The sequence below is a fragment of the Crocodylus porosus genome, unplaced genomic scaffold (genome assembly GCF_001723895.1).
Source record: "Crocodylus porosus isolate Cpor-Errol unplaced genomic scaffold, CroPor_comp1, whole genome shotgun sequence".
Taxonomy (NCBI): Eukaryota; Metazoa; Chordata; order Crocodylia; family Crocodylidae; genus Crocodylus; species Crocodylus porosus.
The window spans coordinates 18232655-18256246 of NW_017728921.1; the positions used below are offsets into that span (position 1 = coordinate 18232655).

Genomic DNA, 23592 nt, shown 5'->3' on the forward strand with positions numbered 1-23592 from the left:
ATCGCCCGCGCCGCCGGGCCGGGGCAGTGGGGCGCGCTAGCGGCCGCTGCCCGAGCCGCCGAAGGTGGGTGAGCTGCGGCGGGGCCGGGCCGGGGGCAGCCGGGGCGCGATGACCGGCGGCGCTTCTCCTCTCTCCGCAGAGTGCGTCCGCGGCTCCGGCGTCTCGTACCGCGGCGGCCACCAGCGCGCGGCCGGCGGCGCCCCGTGCCTCAACTGGCTGGACGTGCAGCGCGGCTCCGGCGCCGCGCTGCTCACCGGTACGTGCGGGCTCGGCCGGGCGGGACCCCGCGGCGCGGACTGACCCTGACGCTGACCCTCCCCCTCCTGCCCCGCAGTGTCCGAGAACCACAGCAGCTGCCGCAACCCGGACGGCGCCGCGGCGCCCTGGTGCTACGTGCGCGGCCGGGCCGGGCCCCTCCCCCTGCGTCGCGATTGGCCCGCGCTGTCTCCAAGGCTCGGGCTGCCCGTTCTAGGGGTGATGTCACCCAGCCCCGCGAACCTGGGGTGTAAACAGCTGACGTCACCCGGGGCGGGGCCAGGCGCATCCCCTCCGGCTCCGCCCACCAACCCCCCCTCCGGGAAGCCCGCCCAGCCCCTGCCGCCTTCTCCCTGCCTGGCTTGGAGCTGCAGGTCGGTTGTCAGCACCTGGGAGCCACCCCTCACCTGCATCTCAAACTGTAGCGGAGCGGTAGTGGGTAAACTGGTTCGTAGGCAGCGCTTCAGCAGCCGCAGCACAGGCTGGTCTGCGCCCCCAGTTGCATCCACCTGCCCCGTTCCCAGGACAGCCTACGCTCGTCTGGCTGCACTGTCTTTGCCCATAGCTCCCCCATCCCAAGGCAGGAGGGGGATGCTGGCCTTCCCCCAGTCATCCTAGTCTTCCTTGCCTTGGCTGCACCTCCGTAAGAACAAAGCAGGCCATGTGTTTCCTTTTGGAGGGTTTTTATTCAAAGCCGTCAGTTCCCTTAGGCCGCGATAACCAGCCCTTCAGCACCGTGCTACGTGATGGCTGTGGTGCCAGCAGTGCTGCCATTTTGTTGGGAGAAACCTGCCTGCCTGCCAGGTCTTTCCCACTGCTTCTCTTCCCAATGGCCAGCCTGGGCTCTGCACCTCCAAAGTCCCTGTGCAAAGCCGTGCCCTACTGCAGTGACCCCTGTGAATTCGTCTTGCCTTCCCTTTCCCATCATATCACGGTTCGGTCTTCAGGGAGTGCTGTTCAGTAGCTGGCTGGAAAGGGGTGGGGGAGGCAGCTCCCTCTGCCAAGGCCTCCTATCTGCATTAGGAAGATTGAGGTAAGAGGGAATAAAACAGAGCAAGAAAGAAGGGAGGGTTCCTGAGAGAGCAGAAGATGGAGCTATTGATCATCTTGCTCATTTCTGTTCAGAGCGCCTTGACTTTTCTCTGTATCTTGAACTGTAGAGATGCATGGAGTTCCTGGGTGGCCCTTCAAATACTGCTCTGCAGAACATCGAGACACCCGGGTTTCAGCCTCACCTCTGCTCTCTGCCTGGATTGGGGGTTGGCTCTTTGTTTGATTACTGCCTTTGACTGCCAGCAGCAGTAGAAGTGCAGGGGGCTAGACCACACTCTCCTTCCGGGGGAGCAGCCATAGCAACACCTAAGAGGAAGTGTGAGAGTTTATCAGCGTGAAGGTCGCTCAAGGTCCCCAGTTCTGAGTCTGAAACTGTTTCCTGCCTCGTTTACTAGGCACATCACTTTAAAATAACTGGTTTATGCTGATCTATTTTTCCTTCTTAACAGCCACCACTTCCATAGCAGTTCAGATCCCTACAGATGGAGCTGAGGTTGCTCAGGAGATGGACCAGGTGTTTGAATCTGCTGATACTTTGCCATCACGCAGTGAGGCAGCTGCTGTACAGCCTGTCATTGGGATCAGTCAGAGAGTCCGGATGAAGTCCAAGGAGAAGGAGGACCTGGGGACCCTAGGTGTGTATGACTGCCTTCAACCACCCCCTGGCTCCCAGGGTACCACCACCAAGACCCACAGAATGCTGCCTCTAGAGGCTAAAGTGCTGCCTTGTTCCTCACTTTGCCTGTTCTTCTCTTCTCCCTTCCCCCAACAGGAAAAGTGCTGGGGATTATCATGATGGTGATAATCATTTCAATTGGAGCTGGCATTGTCGTGGGCTTCTTCTGGAAAAGGTGAGTGACTCCTCAGCTCCTGGGAGCTTGTGTGGTTGTCACTTGTGGCACCAGTCAGAACTCCAAAGGACCACATTTAAATAACTAGGGACTGAGCCAGGTATTGCTGCCATCCCAGAGCCAGAGAAGGCCATGCTTGAGATGCTACCACTGTGCTCCATAGTGTCCAATGGAGTTGTTACCATTTCTACAGTGAGAATTTTCTATAACCTAGGAAATCTCACTGCCATGCTCATGCTGCGGTTGCTAAGCACAGTGCCTGGGGGTGGGGAAAGGGGCCTCCTGCTGCCTGTGCTTCACCATTATGGGGCTGTCATTGCAATTCCCATGGCACTTGATCCTGGGAGCTACAGCTACTCGGGACCTAGCAGGATAAGACCTTAAAGCAAGGCATTCAGCCAGATAATTGAGTGGCTGCCTAACTACTAGAGCTGTAGCTCAGCCTCTGTGCTATCTTCAGAGAACAGAAGTGCTTCATACAGATCTCAGGCTTCCTCACCCTGTCAGGGACAACCTAAGCCTGGGATGCTTGAATCTGTCTAGACATGCTAGAGCGGCAGGGAGGGATTATCCCCTCTGCATAATACCCTTTACCCAAGCAGTCGGCTCTAGCCAACTGCCATGTTCCTAGGAGCCCAGGTCCTGCCCTGTAGAGCTCCCCTCACTGCTTGGTGGTTGTGGGCTCTTGGGTAAGGACTGGAGCCTCTCCAGGTCCAGGCAGCCACCCTCCTGCTCAGCTCTGTCTGCCACCACCATTTGACCAGAACAGGTGGCCAGGGGCTAAGGAAAAGCTTCAACTCACCAGTGCTCGCAGAGCTCCCAGGTCCGTCAGTGTGCTCAGGCTTCATTCTGCTGGGCGTGTGCAGTTGCCAGTGACACCAGTGGAGTCTGGACCTTTCAGTGGCACAGTCATTACTGCAGGTCTCGGCCCCTCTATTAGTCTGGGTTACAGAATCCTCTTCGGAAACAGACTTTTCAAGGGACTGTCAGTCAGCCTCCACTGTATTCCAGAGAGCAGGGAAATCCTCGGGGAAGGGCTTGTAGGAAGCTCCAGAGCAGCGTAACCAGCGTAACTGAAGGAGCTGAAGTAAAGACAGGGAAGGGCATTGGGTTGTATGGAGGCTCCCACCAGTTTGCTGGAGCTTGCCTTGTGGCGCTCACCGTTGTGCAGATTGCGTCACACTTGACCACAGTCCAGCAGAACAAGCCCTTTCCCAAGCTAGGACACATCCTTTAAATAACAGACTTGGAGAGCAGGAGTGCAGGGAGGGGGTTACCATAGGCTGCAGCACAAGAATCCTTCTTCCCACTAGGTCTGATTCAAGGCAGCACCGAGCTCTAAGGGAGATGCTGCCAGCGTGGTGACCAGAACCTCAGGCCCCCTCCACCCTGTCAGCTCTTCAGGCTGGGAGGCTGCTCCACTGCAGCAACACAGGAGGGTTGGTTTCACATCCACCCTGAGCCCTCCCTACTGCTACTACTGCAGGAAGAAGCCTGGGCAGAGAGGGGAGCTTGCCTACTCCCTGGCTCTGGTGCCACCAAGACCAGAGCCTGGTGTGATAGCAGGGGCTGAAGGGAAGTCCAGCCCATCCACATTTACAGCAAAGGCTTGCAGGGGTTACAACAGCAGCACCTCCCTGTGCACCGACTGGCTCTCAGGATCCTTTGCTTCCTGTGCAGGAGGAGAGATCTGAAGGCACAGCAGGAACAGGAGGCTCAGGAGCGGGAAATGCAGCGCATCATGCTGCCACTCTCTGCTTTCACCAATCCCGTCTGTGAGCTGGTGGATGAGAAGACAATTGAGGTACACACCAACCAGACACCTGTGGAGGAGACGCAGGATGGCAATGCGCCCCTCATGGGCCAGGCAGGCACTCCCGGGGCCTGAGCAGCCATGCCACAGCAACACAAGTTGGACCTACCACAGTTCCAGCCCCTGGGCTCCCACATGGGGACATGGGACCCGTTTGTGTTTTGTTTTATTTTTGGTGAATGCCAGGGATAGACGGGACTTGCAGATGCGGCACGGCAGGGGCTGGGGAAGCACCAGGTGGCTTCCAACGGCTCCGTTCCTTTCTCTTTGGAGCGAGAGGCCAGGCCTGCCATGGGCCCCAGATTCCATTACCCTCGCATGGTCTTGGCTTCCTCTTCACTGTTCCTGTCCTGTGGGGAACAGTGCACGCTGTTACTTGCATTTCAGCCTGGCATCCTAAGGGGGAAACCTTTGCCCCGACTCAGAGATGATGGAGACTTGAAATAAAGTGGTTCCCTTTCAAGGGTGGTAGCTGGGACAAGGCCTTCCCCTGTCCTGTGGTTGGGTCACACTGAGGTTCCCCCCACCCTGAGAGAGCTAGAGGTCATTTGAACAGGCAGCAGTTAAACAGAAGGCAACAGCTTATCTGGCAGCAGAAGGTATTTGGGCCTAGGGCAATGTTTAGCTCCAGTAGCTTTCTGGGAACAGATTTCCCCACAATACTCAAAACAAATCAAGGTCTTCCAGGGCCAAGGACATGTTCCCACTCTCCTGTGTGGGTTTTCCCGATACTCAAGAGTCTATATGGGCTGTCTGCTGGGACTCCTGCCAAAGCACTTGGATCAAGAAAGCCAAAGGACAGGAGCAGGGCAAGCAGAAACCACGCCAAGCCCTGGGTGCCTGTACCAAGGGGCTGTAGCTGTTTCTGAATTCCTGTCAGATTTTCCAAGGGCTGTGTTTCCTGACGGTGCTGAAGCCAGCTGCAGTGTGAACTCAGCAAGAAAGCAAAAACCAGCACAGCAAGCACTCAGCAAACCTGCTTGCAAGCAGAGCACGACACAAAGCTGTGTTGCAGGATTGGTGACCTGGGCTTTGGCTCCTGTACCAGCCTCCCATATCTATGCAGCAAAAGCTGACAGGCAGGTTGATAGGGGAGTTGCTACCCAATCTCCTTTAATGGCCGAAGGCCTTTGGTTTCTGGGAATTGAGGGGGTAGTTAGGTGATAAACTCCCCTGAACACCTACAAAGAGCTAAGCAGAGTTGCAGCCATTGCCAGCCTACAGGGTTCAAGCCATCGTAAGCTCTCCTAGCCATCTGTGTGACAACTGAGGGTGGAAGAAACGCAGCATGTAACAGCAAAGGTTTTAGTGTCAATGTTTATTTCAAAAAGGGAAAAATAATGAAGCTTGGTTATTTTTACTGCCTTTGAATACCATTACTTTGTAAATGTTTTAAATACCTCATGAGTACGAGATGGGGCAGATTGTGCCACCTTGTATTAAAGCTTAACAGAGAATGAAAGGCAGTGTGAACTGTAGTGCCTGAACTTACTGATAAGCAGTGATGCTGTGACTGAGGGGCACCAGGAGCAGCAGCTGGCTGTCCTTGAGGGGGCGAGCTGGCCAGCTGAGGCCTGCTACCCCATGCCAGCCAGCAGCAGACTAGTTTGCTGGTTGGCCTTTTCATGGCTACTCTTCCCCAGCAGGGCCAATGCAAAGGAGCCAGCCCAACCCTAAGCAGAACCCAGCCCTTGGGGGGATGCAGTCCCTTGGGATGGTGATGCTGTGGATGCTGGCACGGTCCCATTTTAGAAGAGCCGTGTTCCTGAAAAGCAGCTGCCTGCAGCTCCAGCCCAGGCCAAGGGTGGTGACTAAGCAGGTTGGCCCCCAGAGGGATGACTTCATCCATCTTTGTCCTTTCTTCCTCTGATGCAAGGGATTCTGTTTTACTGCTGCTCGGGGTCAAGCCCCAGCCTCTGGCTCTGCTTGGAGAGGCTGATGCAGGCACTGAACAAGTCGGGAGGCTACAGTGGAAGAGACCAGGAGCCAGCAGCAGAGCCAGCTTCTCAGCTGTTATAGCCACACCTGGATTTTGATCTCCCTCTAGAAAGCACTTTCCAGCTGTACATCTCAAGATGCGGAGGAGCACGGTGTCATTAGTCCCTTTTAAAGTAACGTGCTGAGGGTTGCTCAGAAGCCCATCACAGCTCATAGGCAGCACTGTGCTGGGCAGGCTTCAGAGAAGCCGTCTTCACTTTGGTCTGTTCTACTGAATACGGTAAGTTTGAGGTCAGGGTATTGCTCAGGCCAGGCACAAGGGCACCCAGCTTGCTCCATGCCTTTTTCTCAAGTACCTTCTCAAATAGCAGGATTCCCCTGGCATGTGTGCCCTGCTGAACTAGAGGGCCAGGTGCCCAGCAGCACCTCCTCTTAGTCATAAAAACTTGAGAAAGGAGACAGAGCCATGGTTCCACAGGGTACATTTATTGCTTTTAATTTAGTCAAAGAACAACCGTTGAAGTCACACAGTTCATGTTCCTACCCACAAAGCACTCAAGTTGCCCTCCTTTGAGCTCCCCCTCACAGTCCAGCGCGGGAGGAGCAGAGGACCAGCGCTCTCAGAATGCCCAAAACCCCCTGGACCCAGCCACAGGCCTCCCCCGACAGGCGGCAGGGAAGGCCCTACCGTTTCTAGAGCACAACCAGACGCTCAGTGCTGGCAGCCACATCTGCTCCACACAGGATTTCACACCATGTTCTAGCCCCTGCAGGGATCCAAGTGACACCCGCTCCCAGCACAAGCAGCAGGTAGAAGTCAAGGGGGCAGCAGCACTGGAGCTGGTCTGCAGCCAGCATCTGCAGGAGCTCCTTCTATAGGAAGGTGAAGTTAAAGCAAGAGGTCATGTCCCCTTTCCAAAAGCCTCAACAACTGCACTGGCTCAGCTGGGTTGTGGCTGCACCCTGCTTGGTCAGGGCATGAGGGAACTGATGGGAGTATTGGGCCATGCTCTGCGCTGGGGGGTAACAATGAATGCACTCCCAGTTGTATTGCATTTCACAGGGGTTAGGACTTGAAAGGTAGTAGTGCAGACTGATTCAGAGGAAGGTGGCGCCTGAGCAGCTCACACTAATGGCCTGTTGCTGGCCCTATCTTAGCTCAGCTTCAGCTGCATCCTGTGGCAGAGGAGAGCTTGGCTGTAGTGTTTCCAAATGGCTCTTTGAGGTATTTGCAGGGGGTGTGAAAAGACACTAGAGTTACCCACAGGTGGCCACTGCAATAGAAGTGCTCCAGTTCCTGGAGCTTCTCCACAAGGAGCCAAGTTCCCAGCCTGGGGGCAGCTCTGAAGCATCGCCAGTGCACACTGGGTGGAAGCAAGGCAGCCGGGCAGAGCTGCACTCTCAACTGTAGTGAATTCAACAGGTCTCCCATGCAGAGTGGTCCGGGGTGGGGGCCTGCCAGGGGCTAGCCCAGAAATGCAGTTCCTAACAAAGGAGGCTTCCTACAGCAACTCCCTTCCTGGCAGAGAGGCCAGGATGATTTCACAGCTTACAGTCAAGTGTCAAGTTCAATGCACCACAGCAATGAGGATGGGGGGGCCTGGAGCATGTATGGAGCAACCTCCTCAGTGCGGCTGGCAGGACATGGTCCCTTACACTTCCAAGACGTGTCATCAATCTGCGGCAAACCCGGAGGCCGAGGAAAGAGAGCACACAGGTGTCACAAGGGAGGCGATGCAGCAAGTATGTGGCGTGGTGCCCTTGAATGCCCTGGAAGTAGCTGAAGTGCCTCTCCCTACCTGCTGCTCACACAGGGGCCACTGGAAGTAGCACCCACAGCAGGACAGGTTGCCTAGGTGCTGTTTGCTGGCAGCTTGTCACGGCTCAGCCCATACTGCACGTTCACATTGTGGTCTAGCTCCTCCAGCTCAGATGGGAGGGGGATGCCCAGCTCCCCCAGGTACAGTGAGAGGGCTTCAAAGGAATCCTCCAGCTTTGAAAATGGAGGCCTAGGAATAAGAGCAACAACACACGAGTGGGCAGCAACACCAGGGCTGGTTCAGTGGGATGGGAACGCTGCATGCAGAGGAGCACCCCCCCGCAGGTCCACGCCCACATGGTCAGGGATACAGGCCTGCACCCCCTGCCAATACTAGCCCCAGCACAGGAGCATGAGAATGCCCTCCCTCTATGGCCATCCTGAGGTATGGCACTTGGACAGAGCTACGTCCACCCATGCCAACCCACAGCCCACCTGCTCTCCGGCTCCAGTCGGCAGCAAATGGCAGCCAGCGGGAAGAAGGCTGGGGGGCAGTCAGCAGGGACAAACTTCTCCCAAAACAGCTTGACATTGAGGCCGAAATCCAGTGTGCGAGGGAGGCAGTCGGGGTCAGCATACACCTGCCCTATGATCTGGAGAGAGAAGGAAGCCACTTACTCTCTGGTGCTCCCAAGAGGGTAGTAGACCCCAGGGAAGCATTAGTGACCAGCAACAAGAGGGTGAGGTAGGATGGCACCAGCACCTGCCCTAGAATAGAGCCGGTTACCTGATAGAGCAAGCAGAGCATCCACAGCAACCCAGGGACCACACCCACCCCAAAGTGCCAGCTGAGCCTGGCAGTACATCTCCTATGGCAGGTGAAGGGCAGGCCAAGCCCACTTCCTCCCTAGGGGATCGCTGCCAGCAAGGACAGGACAGTCTCAATGTCCTAGGACAGTCTCAATGTCCTAGCACAGGCAGGCAAAGAGCAGTGCATACATGCTGTCCTCAATGATTAAATCCCCCTACCCATGGGAGAATGGTCCCCTCTTCAGCTATTTGTCAGGCTGCCACAAGCCCCTCTACGCCATCTGGCTCAAAGGTTGAGGGGGGAGGTCACTGCAAAGCCCTACTTATCCCAAAATACATGGCAGGAGCAAGCATCCCCAGCTCCGGGGTCTCCCTGCTGCGGGCAAATTAAAGTCGCAACAGAGAGAGAGAGGGAAGAGGACTCTCAGCTCTCAGTGCCCTCTGGCTGGAAAGTATTAATGGATTTCTGAGGTCTTTGCACTAAAGCAAGCCAGCTAGTCCCATCCCCTCCCCAGCTCTGGCTCCCAGGCACAGGGAGGGAGCTCTACCACTGGACCAAGGGGTTATGGCAGAGACCCCCTCATCCCTCTGCCTATGGAGAGTGAGGAGATGGGGGAGGCAGGAAAAACTCCAAGTTCTGGTCCCAGTTCCAGTGCAGCTGTGCCAGAAGCCCCAGGCTCAGCCACACAGAGCTGCCTCCCCTAACGCCTGGGGCAGAGAAGACAGAACAGGAACAGGAATGGGACAGGCTGCAGGAACAAACAGCTTTCAAAAACACCCCACGAGACCAGCTCTGTGCAGCCTGGCCTTACCTCACAGAGAACAATCCCAAAGGAGAAAATGTCCACGGTCTCATCATAGCTCTGCCCTGCAGGAGACAACACAGGAGGCCTCATGAGTTGGCAGTCTCAGGGACAGGTAATCTGCCTGGCACTCACAGCATAGCAGCCCAGGCGCTGATCAGCAGAACACAAATTAGTGCTCTGGGCAGAGGCAGCCAGGCCAGCAAGGGGTCTGAGGTGCTCGGTGCAGCTGTTCTTTCTATGCAGGCAGCACCCTTCACTTTCAGCAGCATCCCAATGACGATGGAAGGGAGACTGCCCTGCTCACAGATACGCTCAGGGGATGTTCTGCAGAGCTAAGCCCTCATCCCTGCTAGGATGGGACCCTCCCTGCCAGCAAGGGGGTCCTGGTCTACCAGAGCAGCCATTAGCCTGTTGTCCATCATCGACGGCAGCTGTTTTTTATTTCAGACAACAAACTCACTTACTAGCGCCCAGCCTTCTGGAAGCCACTGCAGGAGGTGGGGAGCATCCACCACTGGGCAGAGGGAGGCCACTTACTAGAGGATTCCAGGCAGCAGAGTTAGCCAGCAAAAGGTGAAGGGTCTCTGTGGCAATTTCTGTGACACAGTAGATGGCCAAGAGGCAGAGCTGCATTTTTAGGGCACTTGAATCCATCCTCAGTGGCCAGGGACCTACAACTAACATCCAGTGGCTGCATGGTGGCTTTGATTATGACAAGAGTCATCTCTATAACTGGCATCTTACTGGCCTTAGGCAGACAGGGTGAGAATGGGATGAACCTTGGAACCTGAACTACCTTCCTACCAAGCACATGGGACAGGATGCACAGAGGACTGGAACAAAAGCTTCCACTACCATAGCTATTCTGTGGCTACCTAGCTCAGGGCGCCCACCTTGCATCTTCCGTGTATTTCAAGAAGGTCTGTGATACAGCCTGCTTCCAGGGGGGCTTGGGAGAAGGGACACCCTGGTTCAGAAAAAAGCAAGCAGCTGCTGGCATCAGCCCTGGAGACCTGCTGCCCCTGCACATTAATCATCAGTCACTGACGAAGAGCTGTCTGCAGAGGAAGATGAATGCCCAGTACTGCAGCACGGATTGCAAAGGCACTAAATTCTGCAGACAGAAATGCTCCGAGGCAGAGAAAGCAGGTCTCAGCCAACAGAGTGTTCAGCAGGCTGGCGAGAGCAGCCTGCATATTGTGGGGCTTCTGCCTCCCCAGCCAAGCCTGGCATTATGGCAGGGCCCAGCCCACCTCTGTGAATGAAGCAGCCCTGCCTCCCCTCAGGATGCAGTATCAGGGTAAGCTCTACTGTGTTTCATGGGCCATCATTCTCTTGGCAGGTGCCAAGTACATGCAACTTAGCATGCCAACATCTCCTCTCTTCTGCCTCACTAGAGTGGTTAAGGATTTGCCCTGCTCCAAAAGGCCCCCACCACACAGACCTCAGGGGAGGAGCAGGGGCACAGGTAAGGTGGCACCAAGCAGCCAGAAAATAGAACGAGGATGGAGAAGAAGATGCAAGGCTGTAACCCAGAGCAGTTCCTTTCCCAGGACACCAGAACAGCTGCTGTCAAAGGAAATCAAGGCATATTGCCTGGAACATAAGTAGTTCCTTGTTTTCCCTTGCTGGGCTTTGATGGCTGGTTGTCTTCCTGCTGTAGCCTTGTCATAAGCTGGCTCAGTTACCTAGAGAAGTTTGAGATGACTATGTTCCTCCAGGTCTTGCATGGGCAGACCATCCCATCAGGAATCCATGCCTGCTCTTAACACATGTCAAGCCCCTGTGCCAAAGATCTGCCCTCAGCCAGTTATTCTCCTCCTCACCCTGAGGCCTGGGAGAACCCAGTCACAGGTGGCTGCCCCTCATGTCCCCTCTGGGCCTGTCTAACAAGCTAGAGGACAGCTCTGACTACAGACCTGCTCGCTGTGACTATGAAGTTCACTAGCTCATGATCAGAACAGAGACACACCAGTATATTTGATCCGACTAAGGTCAGGTCCCATTCTCCAAGTCTCCATTGCTGTCACCAAAATCTGGAATCGGAGCAAGTTTAGTACCACTGCCTTTGGCAGCCAGCAGGGAGGAGCTGCCAGGAACATGGGAGGCAACAGGAACTCACCAGGACTGAGACACAAAGCAGAGATGGGCCAGCATATCTGCATGTTTGAAATCAGCTAACTCCTCAGCAGATCTGAGGCTCTAGGCAGCTAACAATTTTAAGTACTGTCAACAGCCAGAACTTCTGCTATTTCTATAAGCTCTACCTCATGCCTGGAGTGACCCAGCACCTGCTCCAGCAGGGGCAGCTTACCATTCAGCATCTCCGGGGCCATCCAGTACGGATTCCCCACCACAGTGTAGCGCTTCTTCCTGTCGCTCTTGCGCAGGGTGCGTTTCTTGGCTGATGGCTTCTCCAAGGTGGGTTTCTTCCTCTCTTCCACAATCAGCCGAGAGAGACCAAAGTCAGCAACCACAATGGTCTTGTCCTACCCAAGGGATTTAATCACATGTAACTGAGTGCTCTCAGCTCCTCCCCAGAGTAGCCCATTAGCAAAGTGCCAGGAAACACAATATGTGTAGACTGCATATGAGAGCACTGCAAAAGCAGTATCTGTGAGGAAGCCTCCTTCAGCTAAGTGGTTGAGTGGAGTAAACAAGTGAGCCTGCTGACTGAAGTGGGGAAAAGAAGGGAGAGGGGACCCTGTGGACAAGGAAGAAAGAGTCCAACAAGCAGGCAAGGGAGTTATCTAACTGGTCATTTAAACCTGACCACGGTTGCTAACACATTTGGCTTTTTCCATCCAGTTTGTCTCATTCTAGCCAGAAGTCTTTCCCAGGAAACTCACTCTGCCCAGATCTGATTGTGGGGTTTGAAGCCATTCGGCTCAGCCAATATTCTGGCTAAGTGAACATGCAGACAGGGCCGAAGACACAAAACTCATAGGTGAGGTTCCATGGATACAGTACTATGCAGAGTGCCCCTATGGATCTCAGACAGAAGTGAACACGGTGCACGGTAGAACCGAAAGAACAGCAGCAACTGCAGAGTGGCAGGTGTGAACAGCTCTAGAGCAGTACAGGGTGGAGAAGCACAGGGAAACAGTTCATCAGGGGTGGGACGGAGGAAAAGGTGAAAGCCAGATAAGCAGACTGTGCAACAGTCCTTCCCAGGTGCAGCCTGACTGCCTGGGGCATAAACCCAGCCTAACAGAAATGCTATACAACTGCATAAGGGATAGTCCTGGATTTGTACAGAGAGAGCAAGATGTATAGCTGCTGCAGAGAGAAGCTTAACAGGAAAAAAGTCAGACAGAGGATAGGAGATGGGACCAGACTTCAGGGCACAACTCACCAGTTTGATCAGGCAGTTATGAGAGTTCAGGTCTCTGTGAATGATGCACATAGAGTGCAAGTAGGCCTGAAACAGAGGAAAGAGAATGGCATTAGCAGGTATCCCATGAACACAGCCCTCAGCATGTATCGTACACCCCTGCCTATTGTAAAGCTTCTTCAGCCCATTACAGATCGCACTGCCACATGTGTTAGCTGTAACCCCTGGCAGTTTGCTGCTCTCCCAATCAAAGGGATCTGGCTCACCATTCCTGAGGCAATTCCTTTGGCGAAGCTGACTTTCTGCTGCCAGGGAAATGGGTCCTGCAAGACAAGGAACCTTCAGTGGTCACATCAGCCAGGTGGTGCCAGCCTTTTACAGGGAATAAACATCTGGGAAACATAACACAGCCCTGCAGAGTGAGGTGCTTTCTCCAAGGGCCGGTTAGAGGAGGGACAGCTTCCACCTGCTTCAGGGGAACTGGCTTCCAAGGGGAGACGGAGAAGCCAAGGCCTGAACTGCTGAGCTCCTGCAGGATAGGCCATCTGAATTCAACGCTGTGCAGGTGCAGGCAGCGTTTCACCCTGGCTGGAAATTGGTCAGGACACCCAGGAAGGCACTCACCGCATTGCGGAGAAAGTCTTTCAGTGTCCCGCCATCGATGTACTCGGTGAGGAGGTTCAACTTCTTGTCCTTGTACAGCACACCAATGAATTTCAGGACGTTGGGGTGATCCAGGCTGCGCATCACTTTCACCTGTGTAGACACAAACACCCCAGCCTGAGACGGAGTGGGCCCAACTAAAATTTTGCATCCTCACCTGGGGGGCAAGGGGAATTGTTCCATTCCAGGGGTTGCTGGCAAAACGTTACACTTCCACCAAGCCCAGTCTCGAGGTATTGGATCCCCTCCTGCCCCTTCATTCTTTTAGCAAACTGGCCCATTCCCAATATTCCAGGAGAGTGCACCAAGCCCTGGTTACAGCACAAGGAACAGGACTTCTGCAGTACAGCTGGCATGTGCTTGTAGCTGGAAGGGAAGCATTAGGATGAACTGGAGGCTGCCTTTAGAGCATGGAACACAGGATTGGAAGGGACCTCTCAGACTCTGCTGCCCTGTTGCTTGCATTCACAAGCAAAGCCTGACTTTGGAAACTTGGCAAGCAGGCACCAAGGGAACAGGTCAAGAATCCCTCTCGCATATATTATAAACTGCACACCAATCAGGTCTGAGCTTCCCATTAATATTTCTGTGCCACAACACTAGCTGTGAAACCTTGGGGGACAAGGCCAGTACACTTACACTAAAACACTGCCCAGCCTGTTAGGCTAAAGAAGTGCCTTTTAGCATGGAAAATTAATGAACTGGGAGTCTAATCTATGTCTGCTTTTATTTTAAATTAGTCATATTTAATGGTGGCAAGCATCTGGCCAAATGTGTTCTCCCTCTCACATAATCTTTCCCCTCTTAGCAGTCCTGGTGCCTGCAGGATTACCAACATGTTACTCCAGGATCGGGATGCCAATGGGAGCAGGGAGGTGGGCAACCAACCCGGTGGGAAGCACTGGCTCGGTTGTCCTCATGCAAGACCTTGCTCCTACCTCCGTCAAAAAAGTCTTCTGTGTTTCTTCATCACAGCGAATCAGCTCCTTCATCACCATCACTTTCCCTGTTGCTTTGTGAGTCACCTGTTGGAGACAGACACTGTTTCTGCAAGAAAAAGACTAGGGATTGTGGAGATCTGATGCTTTCATGCACAGCTTCCCAAAGCATTGGGACACAAGGGCGTAGGACCAAAGTGAGGAGATGGAGAGAAGAGGCCATTCAGGCAGGATCCAAGGAGTTATGGGAACTGCTCTGAAAACAAAAGGTTTGCCAAAAAAATAAAATAAAATAAAAGGGTTCCAGAAGTGATAAATGGGCACAAACAACTCAGGGCCTGTCTAAGGGCTATGCCATATGGCCACCTAAATCTTCAGTAGGTGATCCTCTTCAACCAGCACAGAATGTGGCTGTGCTCTGGAGGATGCTACAGCCTCAGCTACTAGCATTAGCTCTGCACTCCTACGTGCCTGGAATTTTCATGCAAGACTGCACAGACACCATTAGGCATGTATACAGCATGATATACAAGGCCTATCAGCTTTAAACTGTACTAGCAACATTCCCAGTGACACTCTGTGAGGCAGGCTGAGCAGCTAAGCAATTCATCCCAAGTTCCCCAGATTCCTTGATGCCTTCTGGTTTCTGCTCAATGTGTCAAAGACTTGCTCTTTTGCTAGGCTGTACCGGGAGGCACAGGCTGTTTAGTCCAGACAAGTGCTGATCAAGTTCCCATACTGCAGTCTGCCACAAGGTTCCCAAAGCACTGGCAGGCAAGATGCATCTACAAGTCTCATGGCATCACAGGGTCTTAGGTGCCCCAAAAAACTCTGCCAGGTATTTCCTAAGAGCCATCAGCCCCACCCACTACTTCATGGCTTTATTGCACCGCATTATCCAGCAAAAGCCTCAAACTCAGAAAATGGCAGATCTCCAAGGTAAAATACCACCCTAACTCTGAAGAATCACAGGGCAAGTTACCCTGCAGACCTTCTTCCCTTGCTGGTCTTAAGTTGGGGTGCTTGGCCTGCAGAACCATGGCATCCAGCCTGCAGAGTTCCCCGCAAGTCTGAGAATTTGGTAGCAGGGAGCGGTAAGAGCATTTGCTAGAAGTGGTATGCGAGCCAATCCTGCAGCACAGAGCTGAAGGTAGCACAGGCCCCAGTCTGACCGTGGAGGGCAGAGGTGGGCAGCATGGGGCCTGGTGCTGGCATGCTAACCCCAGTCAGGCCCATGCCAATCATCCAGCACATGCCACCAAGAAGTTGAGCACCACTTGTTTAGGTGGATCACTCAACTCTGCCAGGATCTCTGGATACCTCAACAACCATCTTCTCTCCAGGAGTAGAAGATAAATGTCCTGACCATGCACAGAGCAGCTGCTTCCATCCACAGAAGCTATGGATGGAAATGAAACAGGATTCTATAGAGCCCAGCTGACCCATCTATGGGAGGAAGCCTCTCCCTGGTGCCAAACTGAAATGGGAATGAAAGTCACTGCAGATGGGAAAGGGATACAATTAAAGGAAAACATGCAAGAGTAGGCAGGGTTTTCACAAGGCAGGGCAGGAGTGGGTTGAATACGGAGTCCCACACAGCCTCCCATCTGAAGCTCAAAAGAAACTATAGTTTTTGGGTTTCAGACTTTATGCTGACTGTAAAACCCAGGAGAATCTCTCCAGACCTTCTACCTCAACATCTAAGGAAACACAAGACCCACCTACAAGACTATTCTGCTGACCCAAAGGGAGAAGGGTGAATCCACCACCCTCACTCAACCAAGCCTTTGCAAAGCTGCAGAAAACTTAAAAATGTCTAATCCCACTGCCCTCCTCTTATCAGTCAGGTTTCACATCATCAAGAATGTACAACTGACAACTGAAAGAGTCAAAAGCAACCATTTCCCCAAGTTCAGTCTCAAAATATCTATTCACAAGACAGATGTCCCCATCACATGGAGGGAACCGTCTTTGTATCTTTGTGAAGTTTCAAAGTAAGTCACTTCCAGAACTTTAAAACTATAAAAGTTTTCCTCTGGTCTCAGGGAGAGGAATTGTAAAACAAATGCCAGCCTGGAAAGGGACCACTGGTCCAGAGTTTGAAAAGCCATGCTCTATTGGAAAGACCCCTACACTTGCATACTGTATACAACCTTGAAGAACCTGGCATTATTCTGCGTTAGGTTGAAAGCCCAAGACAGGGTGCCTAACACACACACATTGTCCCTCCCAATCCTCCCATCCTAAGTAAAGCATCCAAACATTAGCAGCATGTCAAGACACAACACACCTTCCAGCCAGAAGACATTGGAAAAGCACACTGACAGGAGGTGAAAGGAAGCTATGTGGAATTCATAAGTTGCTGCATCAATTACACTAAATAAGACTAGTGCAATTATGGATCTCAATGAGGGGGTTTCTTCAGCGCATGCATCAAAATGGGACCACCATTAGCCAGTGGAGCAGAGGGAAAACGCTTCTGAGCTGTAACTCTATGGAGATGTAGATGGGAAAACATGCTGCAGACAAAAACAGTTTTGCTTACCTGGCCTAATATTTGTCTATGAGCAGAGAAGAAGAAAGATATGCCCATTAGTACAGGTACCATATACCAAGGACTGAAAACAGCGCAGTCTAGGTTACAAAGCACTCATATTCCCAACAGAGTACAGCAGATTACTGCAGGAGTAGTAGAGTATATGAACTGCTACACAGGATGAAGCAGAGGAAGATAGTGCTCACTCCTTGACAAGTAAGCTGCCCAGAAGTATCTTTCATTGAAGGAAATAACCAATATCAATAAACATAAACAAATCCAAAAATGGATTTGGAAGTTGAGTGGGCATCTTTATAAAGACAATGCATCATGCAATGATGAGGACTCCTCCCTTCGCTCCTTCTGCAGGTTTGACCCACACATGGGAGGGCTAACCAGATACAGCCACATGCAGTATACTAGGCTGATATACAAGCAAGGCTGCAGAGAAACCCTCCAACAAAGTCTTACCCATCTCTCACAGTAGCTACATTCAAGTTAAGTGAACGAAAGAGAACAGAAGAGCTAGTTAAGTTCCAAGAACCAGAGCATGACAGAGAAGAGAGGAAAAGTCACTTGGGATTTGCTGTGGTGTTTTCAGGTTTTTGTAAGCTACAGTCAAGCACAGGCCTCCAGGTTTGCCCCACTCACCTTAATCGCTTGTCCAAAGAATCCTTTCCCCAGTACTTCACCATGGATCAGATCACAAGGCCGGAAGATCTGTTGGGAATAGCTGGAGGAAGAGCGCAGGGATTCAGAGCGACTGATGTCTCGACTCAGAATGAGGGGCTCTTTCGGGGAGCTGGGACCAGGAGACTTAGAAATGCTGTTGCTTCTCCTGAGGAGTAGAGCATATCAGAAGATCTAGGACGCTGCTGAGGAAGTCACTTACTCTAAACCCAGGGCAATGGCAGCCATCAAGCTCTGCAGAACTGTGAAACCTCCTAACCTGGAAGGTCTTATAGCACATACCCACCCACACGGTTACCAGATATGGTCAGAGCAGCCTCAGTGCTTTCCCACCCACACATCAATTAACATTAAAGGTTGTGGCTTCCACCTAATCAGTGGCACTACCTCATATGAGAAGCTACTTCTAATTCCAAGTGAGGGCTCAGGTGTCAGGGAGAGACTCGCCTAAACTGCAGTGTGCACAAGGTAAGGACAGCAGAGTGGGGTTTACCCAGGCTGGGAAGGGAGGGTTTTCTAGAGCTGAAGTCCCAGGCCTCTCTTAGCAGGGCACAGTCACATCCCTCAGAAACTGGACCTTTCAGGCTTCTGTTGCTAAGAGGTCACAATTTTTACAGTCCCTCATTAAGCTTTTGTAATGACAAATCACTATTACTGCACCTGGCAGCCTGAAGGGGAAAGGATTGCAAAGGGAACCAGAGGGCCCCCACTGGCTGAAGCAACAGTTCCTATAAAGATTGGACTTACTGCATCACCAGGCACTTAGCCAGGCTCCAGAGTTGGCTAAACACGAGCAACTGGACAGGAGCTATAAGCAGGGTGCTGCACCCTCAGGTTATTGAAGTGGGGCAGCTTCTAGAGGGCCTGGCACTCTGGCTCGAGAGGCACTAGCTGGGAGGCCATTCTCCCTGGGTTCTGCACCTGAGGGAGCGCCGGCGCAGCGTTCCTTCCAGGTTCTCCTTGATATCCAAAGAGGAAATGGGACGAGGGGAAATGGGAGTTTTGATGTGGACTGGGAGCCGAGAGTCCAGCCGCAGTCTGTCCAGTCGCTGGGAGACAGGGTCATGTTCGATCAGCAGCTGCAGTGTCTGGCTTGTCCTGCGGATCAGGGCCTCTACCTGCAATCAAAGCCAGGGGCAGGGTGATAGCATAGGAGAAGGACTACTCCAAGCATGAAGCCAGATAGACACCCTCCACAGACTGCTTGAGTCAGGTCGCTCCAGAGCTCTGGCTGACAAACATTCAGGCTCACAAGAGAGCGCCTCACTATAGAGAGAGCCTCCCCTGCTCTGATTAGCTCCACGAAACCAAACTCTCTTTTTCTGCAACGCAGCCAAAAGCTGCACCTGAGATTCCATCCTGTCCATTGCTGGCAGACAGCTCAGAGACTGACAAAGCTACCCCAAGATCAGCATGCAGAGCCACTACTCTGTCCACAAAGTGGGGAGGGAAGGGAATGGTTCAAAGTCTCTGCTAATGCCAAAAGTGGACAAAATTCCCTTGTTTTGTGAACACAAGGGTGGTCTAACCATGCACTGACAGCTTCTGGTTCACACTGCAAGCAATTCACTGGGAAAAGTGAACCCAGCAAACCCAGACACCAAACAAAAGATTATTAAGTTCTGTATCTGACTATGACTGATCAGCAGTTCCTTAAAACCAGGTCTGCCTCATGATACACACGAACTGCCTGCATTTCAGTGGCTTGGTCAAGCACCCACCTCATCTCCAGGCTACCACCTTCCGGATTCCTGACTGACCCCAGCTTACTCTGAGCTTCTTTCAAACCACTGTCTCCCAGCTGCTATTTTCACCTTCACAGACTCTGGCTTCAAATGGAGGGACAACAAAGGCTCTCGCAGGGAAGAGAAGGAAGAATGCTGAGGTAGAAGAAAGCTGGACTCCAAACAAGACTCACCTCCTCTACTTGCAATGTGCGAATGGGGGCCCCATTGATTTCCAGGATCCGGTCTCCAGGATGTATGGCGTTTCGGACATTTGGGCTAATGTGCAGTCCATTGACTCTAAATGTAAGGAAAATCATGCTGGAAAACTCCTCAGTCTAAACACTGATCACGAAGGATGAATAGAGCTCTGCTCCCCAAGAAGCATTCTCTTCTTTGATGGGATTCGGACATGAAGTGACATTGATTTGTTGATGAATGTTAAGTTTCAATGACAATTGTTTTGTGGTGCTAGTGTCTAAGCTAGCGTAATGAGGATCCTCTCTTCGTGTACAGAGATGAGAGGGAAGTAAACAGCAGACTTGGGGAAGGTCACTAGCTTTTCTGATACCACAATAAACATCCTAAGCGATCTTACAGACAGACAGTGGAGGACCCCAAACTGAGTGGTTACCTCCCAAGCTAGCCAAAAGCATACAAGATGACACAACAGTGACCAGCCAACACACACTCAGGCTGCTATGATCATGAGATTCTACCTTGGCAATTAAAGACTCTCACTTCCCTTGCTTGGCTCCCGCTATACAGACATACAGGTACCCAGCACAGCCACTATGGCCTCCTCATACTCACTCTTTCACCTGGACACTGGCAGCATAACTGGAGCAACCCCCTTCGACAGACACTGAAAATCCTCTCTTCCCATCAGTGGCTGCAGGCATGGAGATGAGGGTCAGTGTGTATGGCAGCTGCTCACGCAGTGATTCTGTAGAGTGTTTCTCTATCATCGGTGCCAACACAATCTGGTTATGACACTTTCCACTAGGAAAAAGCAAAGAATCACTTTGGTCCATCTTATCCCTTCCCTGCATGCATGGGTCCTATTGCTCCCAAAAAATGAGAACTAAACTCTCATTCTCAGCAGCCATCAATTGTCCCACGCAACGTGCCTTAGGCCCTAGAAATGAGATTGCAAGTTTCCCTCTGGTAGTGAAGCCAAACTGAGCCACCAGGCAGAAGAAGGAAGGTGGCTTAGAGGTACAACAGGCAACGGCATGCACAGTATCATTCTGGCAGCAAAGTACGGAGCTTCACATGTCTCATCTTACCAGTAGAGAGTGGAGTGCTGCACCAGTGCATATGTGTCTCCATCTTCAATGATCACCTTGCAGCTCATGCAAGCAAAGCATTCTGGATGGTACTTGTATTCTCCAGCTACCTACATGGAGAAGCAAAGGAGGTCTGATCAAGCAGGGGTCCAGTTAGAAGGAAACCGGGGAAGCTAGACTGTACCTTCTGCTGATGTTACATTCACAGAGTCTGAGACTAAGCAATATCCTTATACTAGATAGGGGGCTGTCAACCCCTCCCACGGTTCCTGAGCCTCCTGCTCAGGGCCATGTTACAACACACTGGGTGCATCTACATGAGATGCTTAATGCACAGTAGTCTAATAACACCATGCAGTAGTGTGTCAGGACAAACCTATGCTAACACCCTACTGCACAGTAAGCATCACTAAAAACCCATGCACCAGCACTACTACACAGTAACTCTAGTTACTGTGCATTTAGTTAGTACTTCCTTAAGCAAGTACTAAATTCAATGCTCAATAATTACTATGAACTAATGAACTTGTAGATGTGCCCACTGTTCTGTAACCAGCAGGCCAGCATACAAAGTAGCAGGTGTGGTCTTTGCACTCGTGCAAATTTTGGCAACCATCAGGCAGCATTTTGGTACGAGAATGAGATTAAGCTTCTGGCTGAGTTACTGGACCAGCCTGAACTGACAGATTTGCAAGATGGTTACCCCAACACATAAGATTCAGATATTTCTGCAGGCAGCAGCCAGAAAGCAGATGTGGGTCTTAGGGAATACTGTGCTTTAAAAAAAAACCCCAAAAACCCCAAAATCCAAACCACATTGATTTGTTCATACTCCATGGCCTGAAGGACTTCCTGAGGGAGCTTGCCCTGTTGGTTTTATTTTGTCAACAGTTTTAATTAGTAGTGAGACTTTATCTGCATTATTTTCACTAGCAGACGCCACCTCTGCCCCTGGACTAGGGTTTGTTGGCCAGAACTGCTTTTATTCAGACCCCACCTCAAGTACCCGTCATGTTTCAATCAGGACTGAGATGACTCAGACACACAAGTACAGTACAGTTTGGCAGAGCAATGCTGAGTTGTGTTTTGGGCATGCCAACAGTACTTCAACACTTCAGAAAGCCTGAGGGATTGCAGGGCTACGCAGAGCCACTAGAGGGTACGGGAAGACATTTAACCATTTGTTGGGCAATTTTGGAAACATCTTGTCCAGGACTGAAATTTGACAGAAGGAACCTCCCCCAAAAGGCAAAGAGCAAGAATATTACCCCACAGTTTGGTTTTGAGCTACAGGAGTAGAGTCCAAGACCCCACTGCTTTCACTTGAAGCACAACCTTGGAATCGAAGCATAAAGCACTTTTCCTCAGTTCCTTGCTTCACAGGCCTAAGTGAAGACTAATCAGCATCCCTTTGAGATGAAGAGCTACTGCACATTCTTAACCACCAACTCAATGGCTCCCACCCAATTTTCTGTAGGCAGCAAGTACATGACTGACAGGAACTCCACAAGGGACTGGGAAAAAGAGGCCTGCAGAGGTCTTACCATTACAGGTCCAGTCATCAGCAGAGAGCAGCCATGGCAGGATTCCCCAAATTTCCCCCAGTAGTCTTTGTGACAATACAGCTTCCCATCCTTCTCATAGTACCAGTTAGTGAGGGGGTCTTGACATTCGGAGCACCTGGAAGAAGACAAAGGGACACGACTACAGCTGGCAGTCTCATGAACTGCTGAGAGTAGCAGGTTTCCCTCCAACTGCCCCATAAAAGTTGCCCCAAAGAAAGGACACACTTGACCGTGTAGGAATCCAGCTCCCAATGCTTTGAGTAACAGTGCTGCTGCTCGTTAGGTCTTGACTTAAAATGCATCTACTTTAAGATGACACCTAGCTTCCCCACTTCGGTGACACCACAAACCTGTGGTCTGTGCTGCCTTTTCGTTAAAGAGGCTTAGCAACATGTCATTACTTGTACCCTGGTCAGACCCTGGCGTAGCAGGATAACACCCTTCCAGTCAGAGCTGCTGCCCCATGCCCCCCTGGTGGACTCGTGAGGGGCAAATCACGTGGCAGAATCTCCAACAAGCACAAGAACGGCAGGATCTCTTTCCTGGAGCGCTCCCACCGCAGAGGCAAATGGGGACCAGCTCTGCTCAGTACACTGGACCCACTCCTAAAGGGCTACTCCAGAACTACCCTTTCAGTAACTAGCTTTACAAGACCTTTTTCCCTTTAACACTCATGTCCCTCCCTCCCAAGCTGTAGCATTTCCTTCTACATTGGTAATGGACAACAAGGAAAGCAGGAGTCCTTACTTCCACAGGTTTCTAAGCCGTTCAGATACTAGCCTCTGGCACATCAAGTACGGACTATATGACATGTCACAAAGGGGACCTGCAGCAAAATCATGAATGGGTCTGACTCTGAGCCCCACATGTGGTGCTAAGGACACTGCTGCTCTATCTTCATGTGGTTCATAGGCTAAGGGAGGGTTTGCCATGCGGTGGTACAGCTGCATCCAGCTACGAGGTCTCAATGGGACTCCACTGCTAACATGGTCAGGCTGCTGAAAAATTCAAGCTGAATCCTTCCTCCAGCTCACAGCAGCACGCTGTCAGCCCTCACCAACCAGAGGAGCAAGACTGGCTCCGAGGTGAGCCACCAGCTTGAAAATGTGGAACAACAGGCAGATCAGTGATGATTAACAAAAGTTCAAAGCATTACATTGATAACGGCCTTGCCAACATGACTTGCCCTCTTAAGGCCCAAGAGGAAAGCAAAGGTGGCTTTAGCGTTAGTAATGGCATACATTCTCACGTGGGCTGGTACTGAACAAAAAGCTACCTACGCTCTGCTTGTCATTGTAGCCTGATTTTGCAAATGCTCCACAGCACAACAGGCACCAGTTCAGCTTGGCAGTGGACAGGGGAAAGAGGATAGAGAGATGAGATCTGTTCTCATTCTCCTAGAGGCAAGCATGCCACAAGTGACACAGGCAGCCTTTGCATGGCACACAGCAGAACAGGGAGGGAGCAGGGCACAGCAGCAGATAGAACAGAGAGCAGAAAGCAGGGCAGAGGAAGGGGATCAGACTGGCACCTGGAAAGTGTGAGGCCTACCTTGTGACATGACTAG

The 23592-nt window shown here is 52.0% G+C and overlaps 2 protein-coding genes across 4 annotated transcripts in view; one reads left to right on the forward strand and one right to left on the reverse strand.

The window, feature by feature from the left end:
- On the forward strand, positions 1 to 5439 carry PIK3IP1 (phosphoinositide-3-kinase interacting protein 1; the record flags this gene model as incomplete). Its single annotated transcript, XM_019539403.1, is given in 7 exon segments — positions 1 to 64; positions 141 to 257; positions 336 to 402; positions 404 to 447; positions 1756 to 1944; positions 2082 to 2160; positions 3841 to 5439. Coding segments are annotated over 7 exon segments (768 nt in total), but the record flags the coding sequence as incomplete, so codon positions are not given.
- A 937-nt stretch (positions 5440 to 6376) lies between these two features.
- LIMK2 (LIM domain kinase 2) overlaps positions 6377 to 23592 on the reverse strand; it is a 34921-nt gene continuing 17705 nt past the window's right edge. For all 3 annotated transcript variants that reach the window (XM_019539198.1, XM_019539200.1, XM_019539199.1), the window contains 14 exons: positions 22005 to 22140; positions 20461 to 20570; positions 19985 to 20173; positions 19366 to 19471; positions 18369 to 18565; positions 17409 to 17595; positions 14222 to 14308; positions 13245 to 13376; positions 12887 to 12943; positions 12642 to 12707; positions 11601 to 11775; positions 9293 to 9348; positions 8166 to 8323; positions 6377 to 7920 (listed from right to left, as the gene is read on the reverse strand). In XM_019539198.1, coding sequence (XP_019394743.1) covers positions 7764 to 7920; positions 8166 to 8323; positions 9293 to 9348; positions 11601 to 11775; positions 12642 to 12707; positions 12887 to 12943; positions 13245 to 13376; positions 14222 to 14308; positions 17409 to 17595; positions 18369 to 18565; positions 19366 to 19471; positions 19985 to 20173; positions 20461 to 20570; positions 22005 to 22140 — 1813 coding nt within the window. In that variant the 3' untranslated portion in view covers positions 6377 to 7763. The remainder of the gene's footprint in view (positions 7921 to 8165; positions 8324 to 9292; positions 9349 to 11600; positions 11776 to 12641; positions 12708 to 12886; positions 12944 to 13244; positions 13377 to 14221; positions 14309 to 17408; positions 17596 to 18368; positions 18566 to 19365; positions 19472 to 19984; positions 20174 to 20460; positions 20571 to 22004; positions 22141 to 23592) is intronic.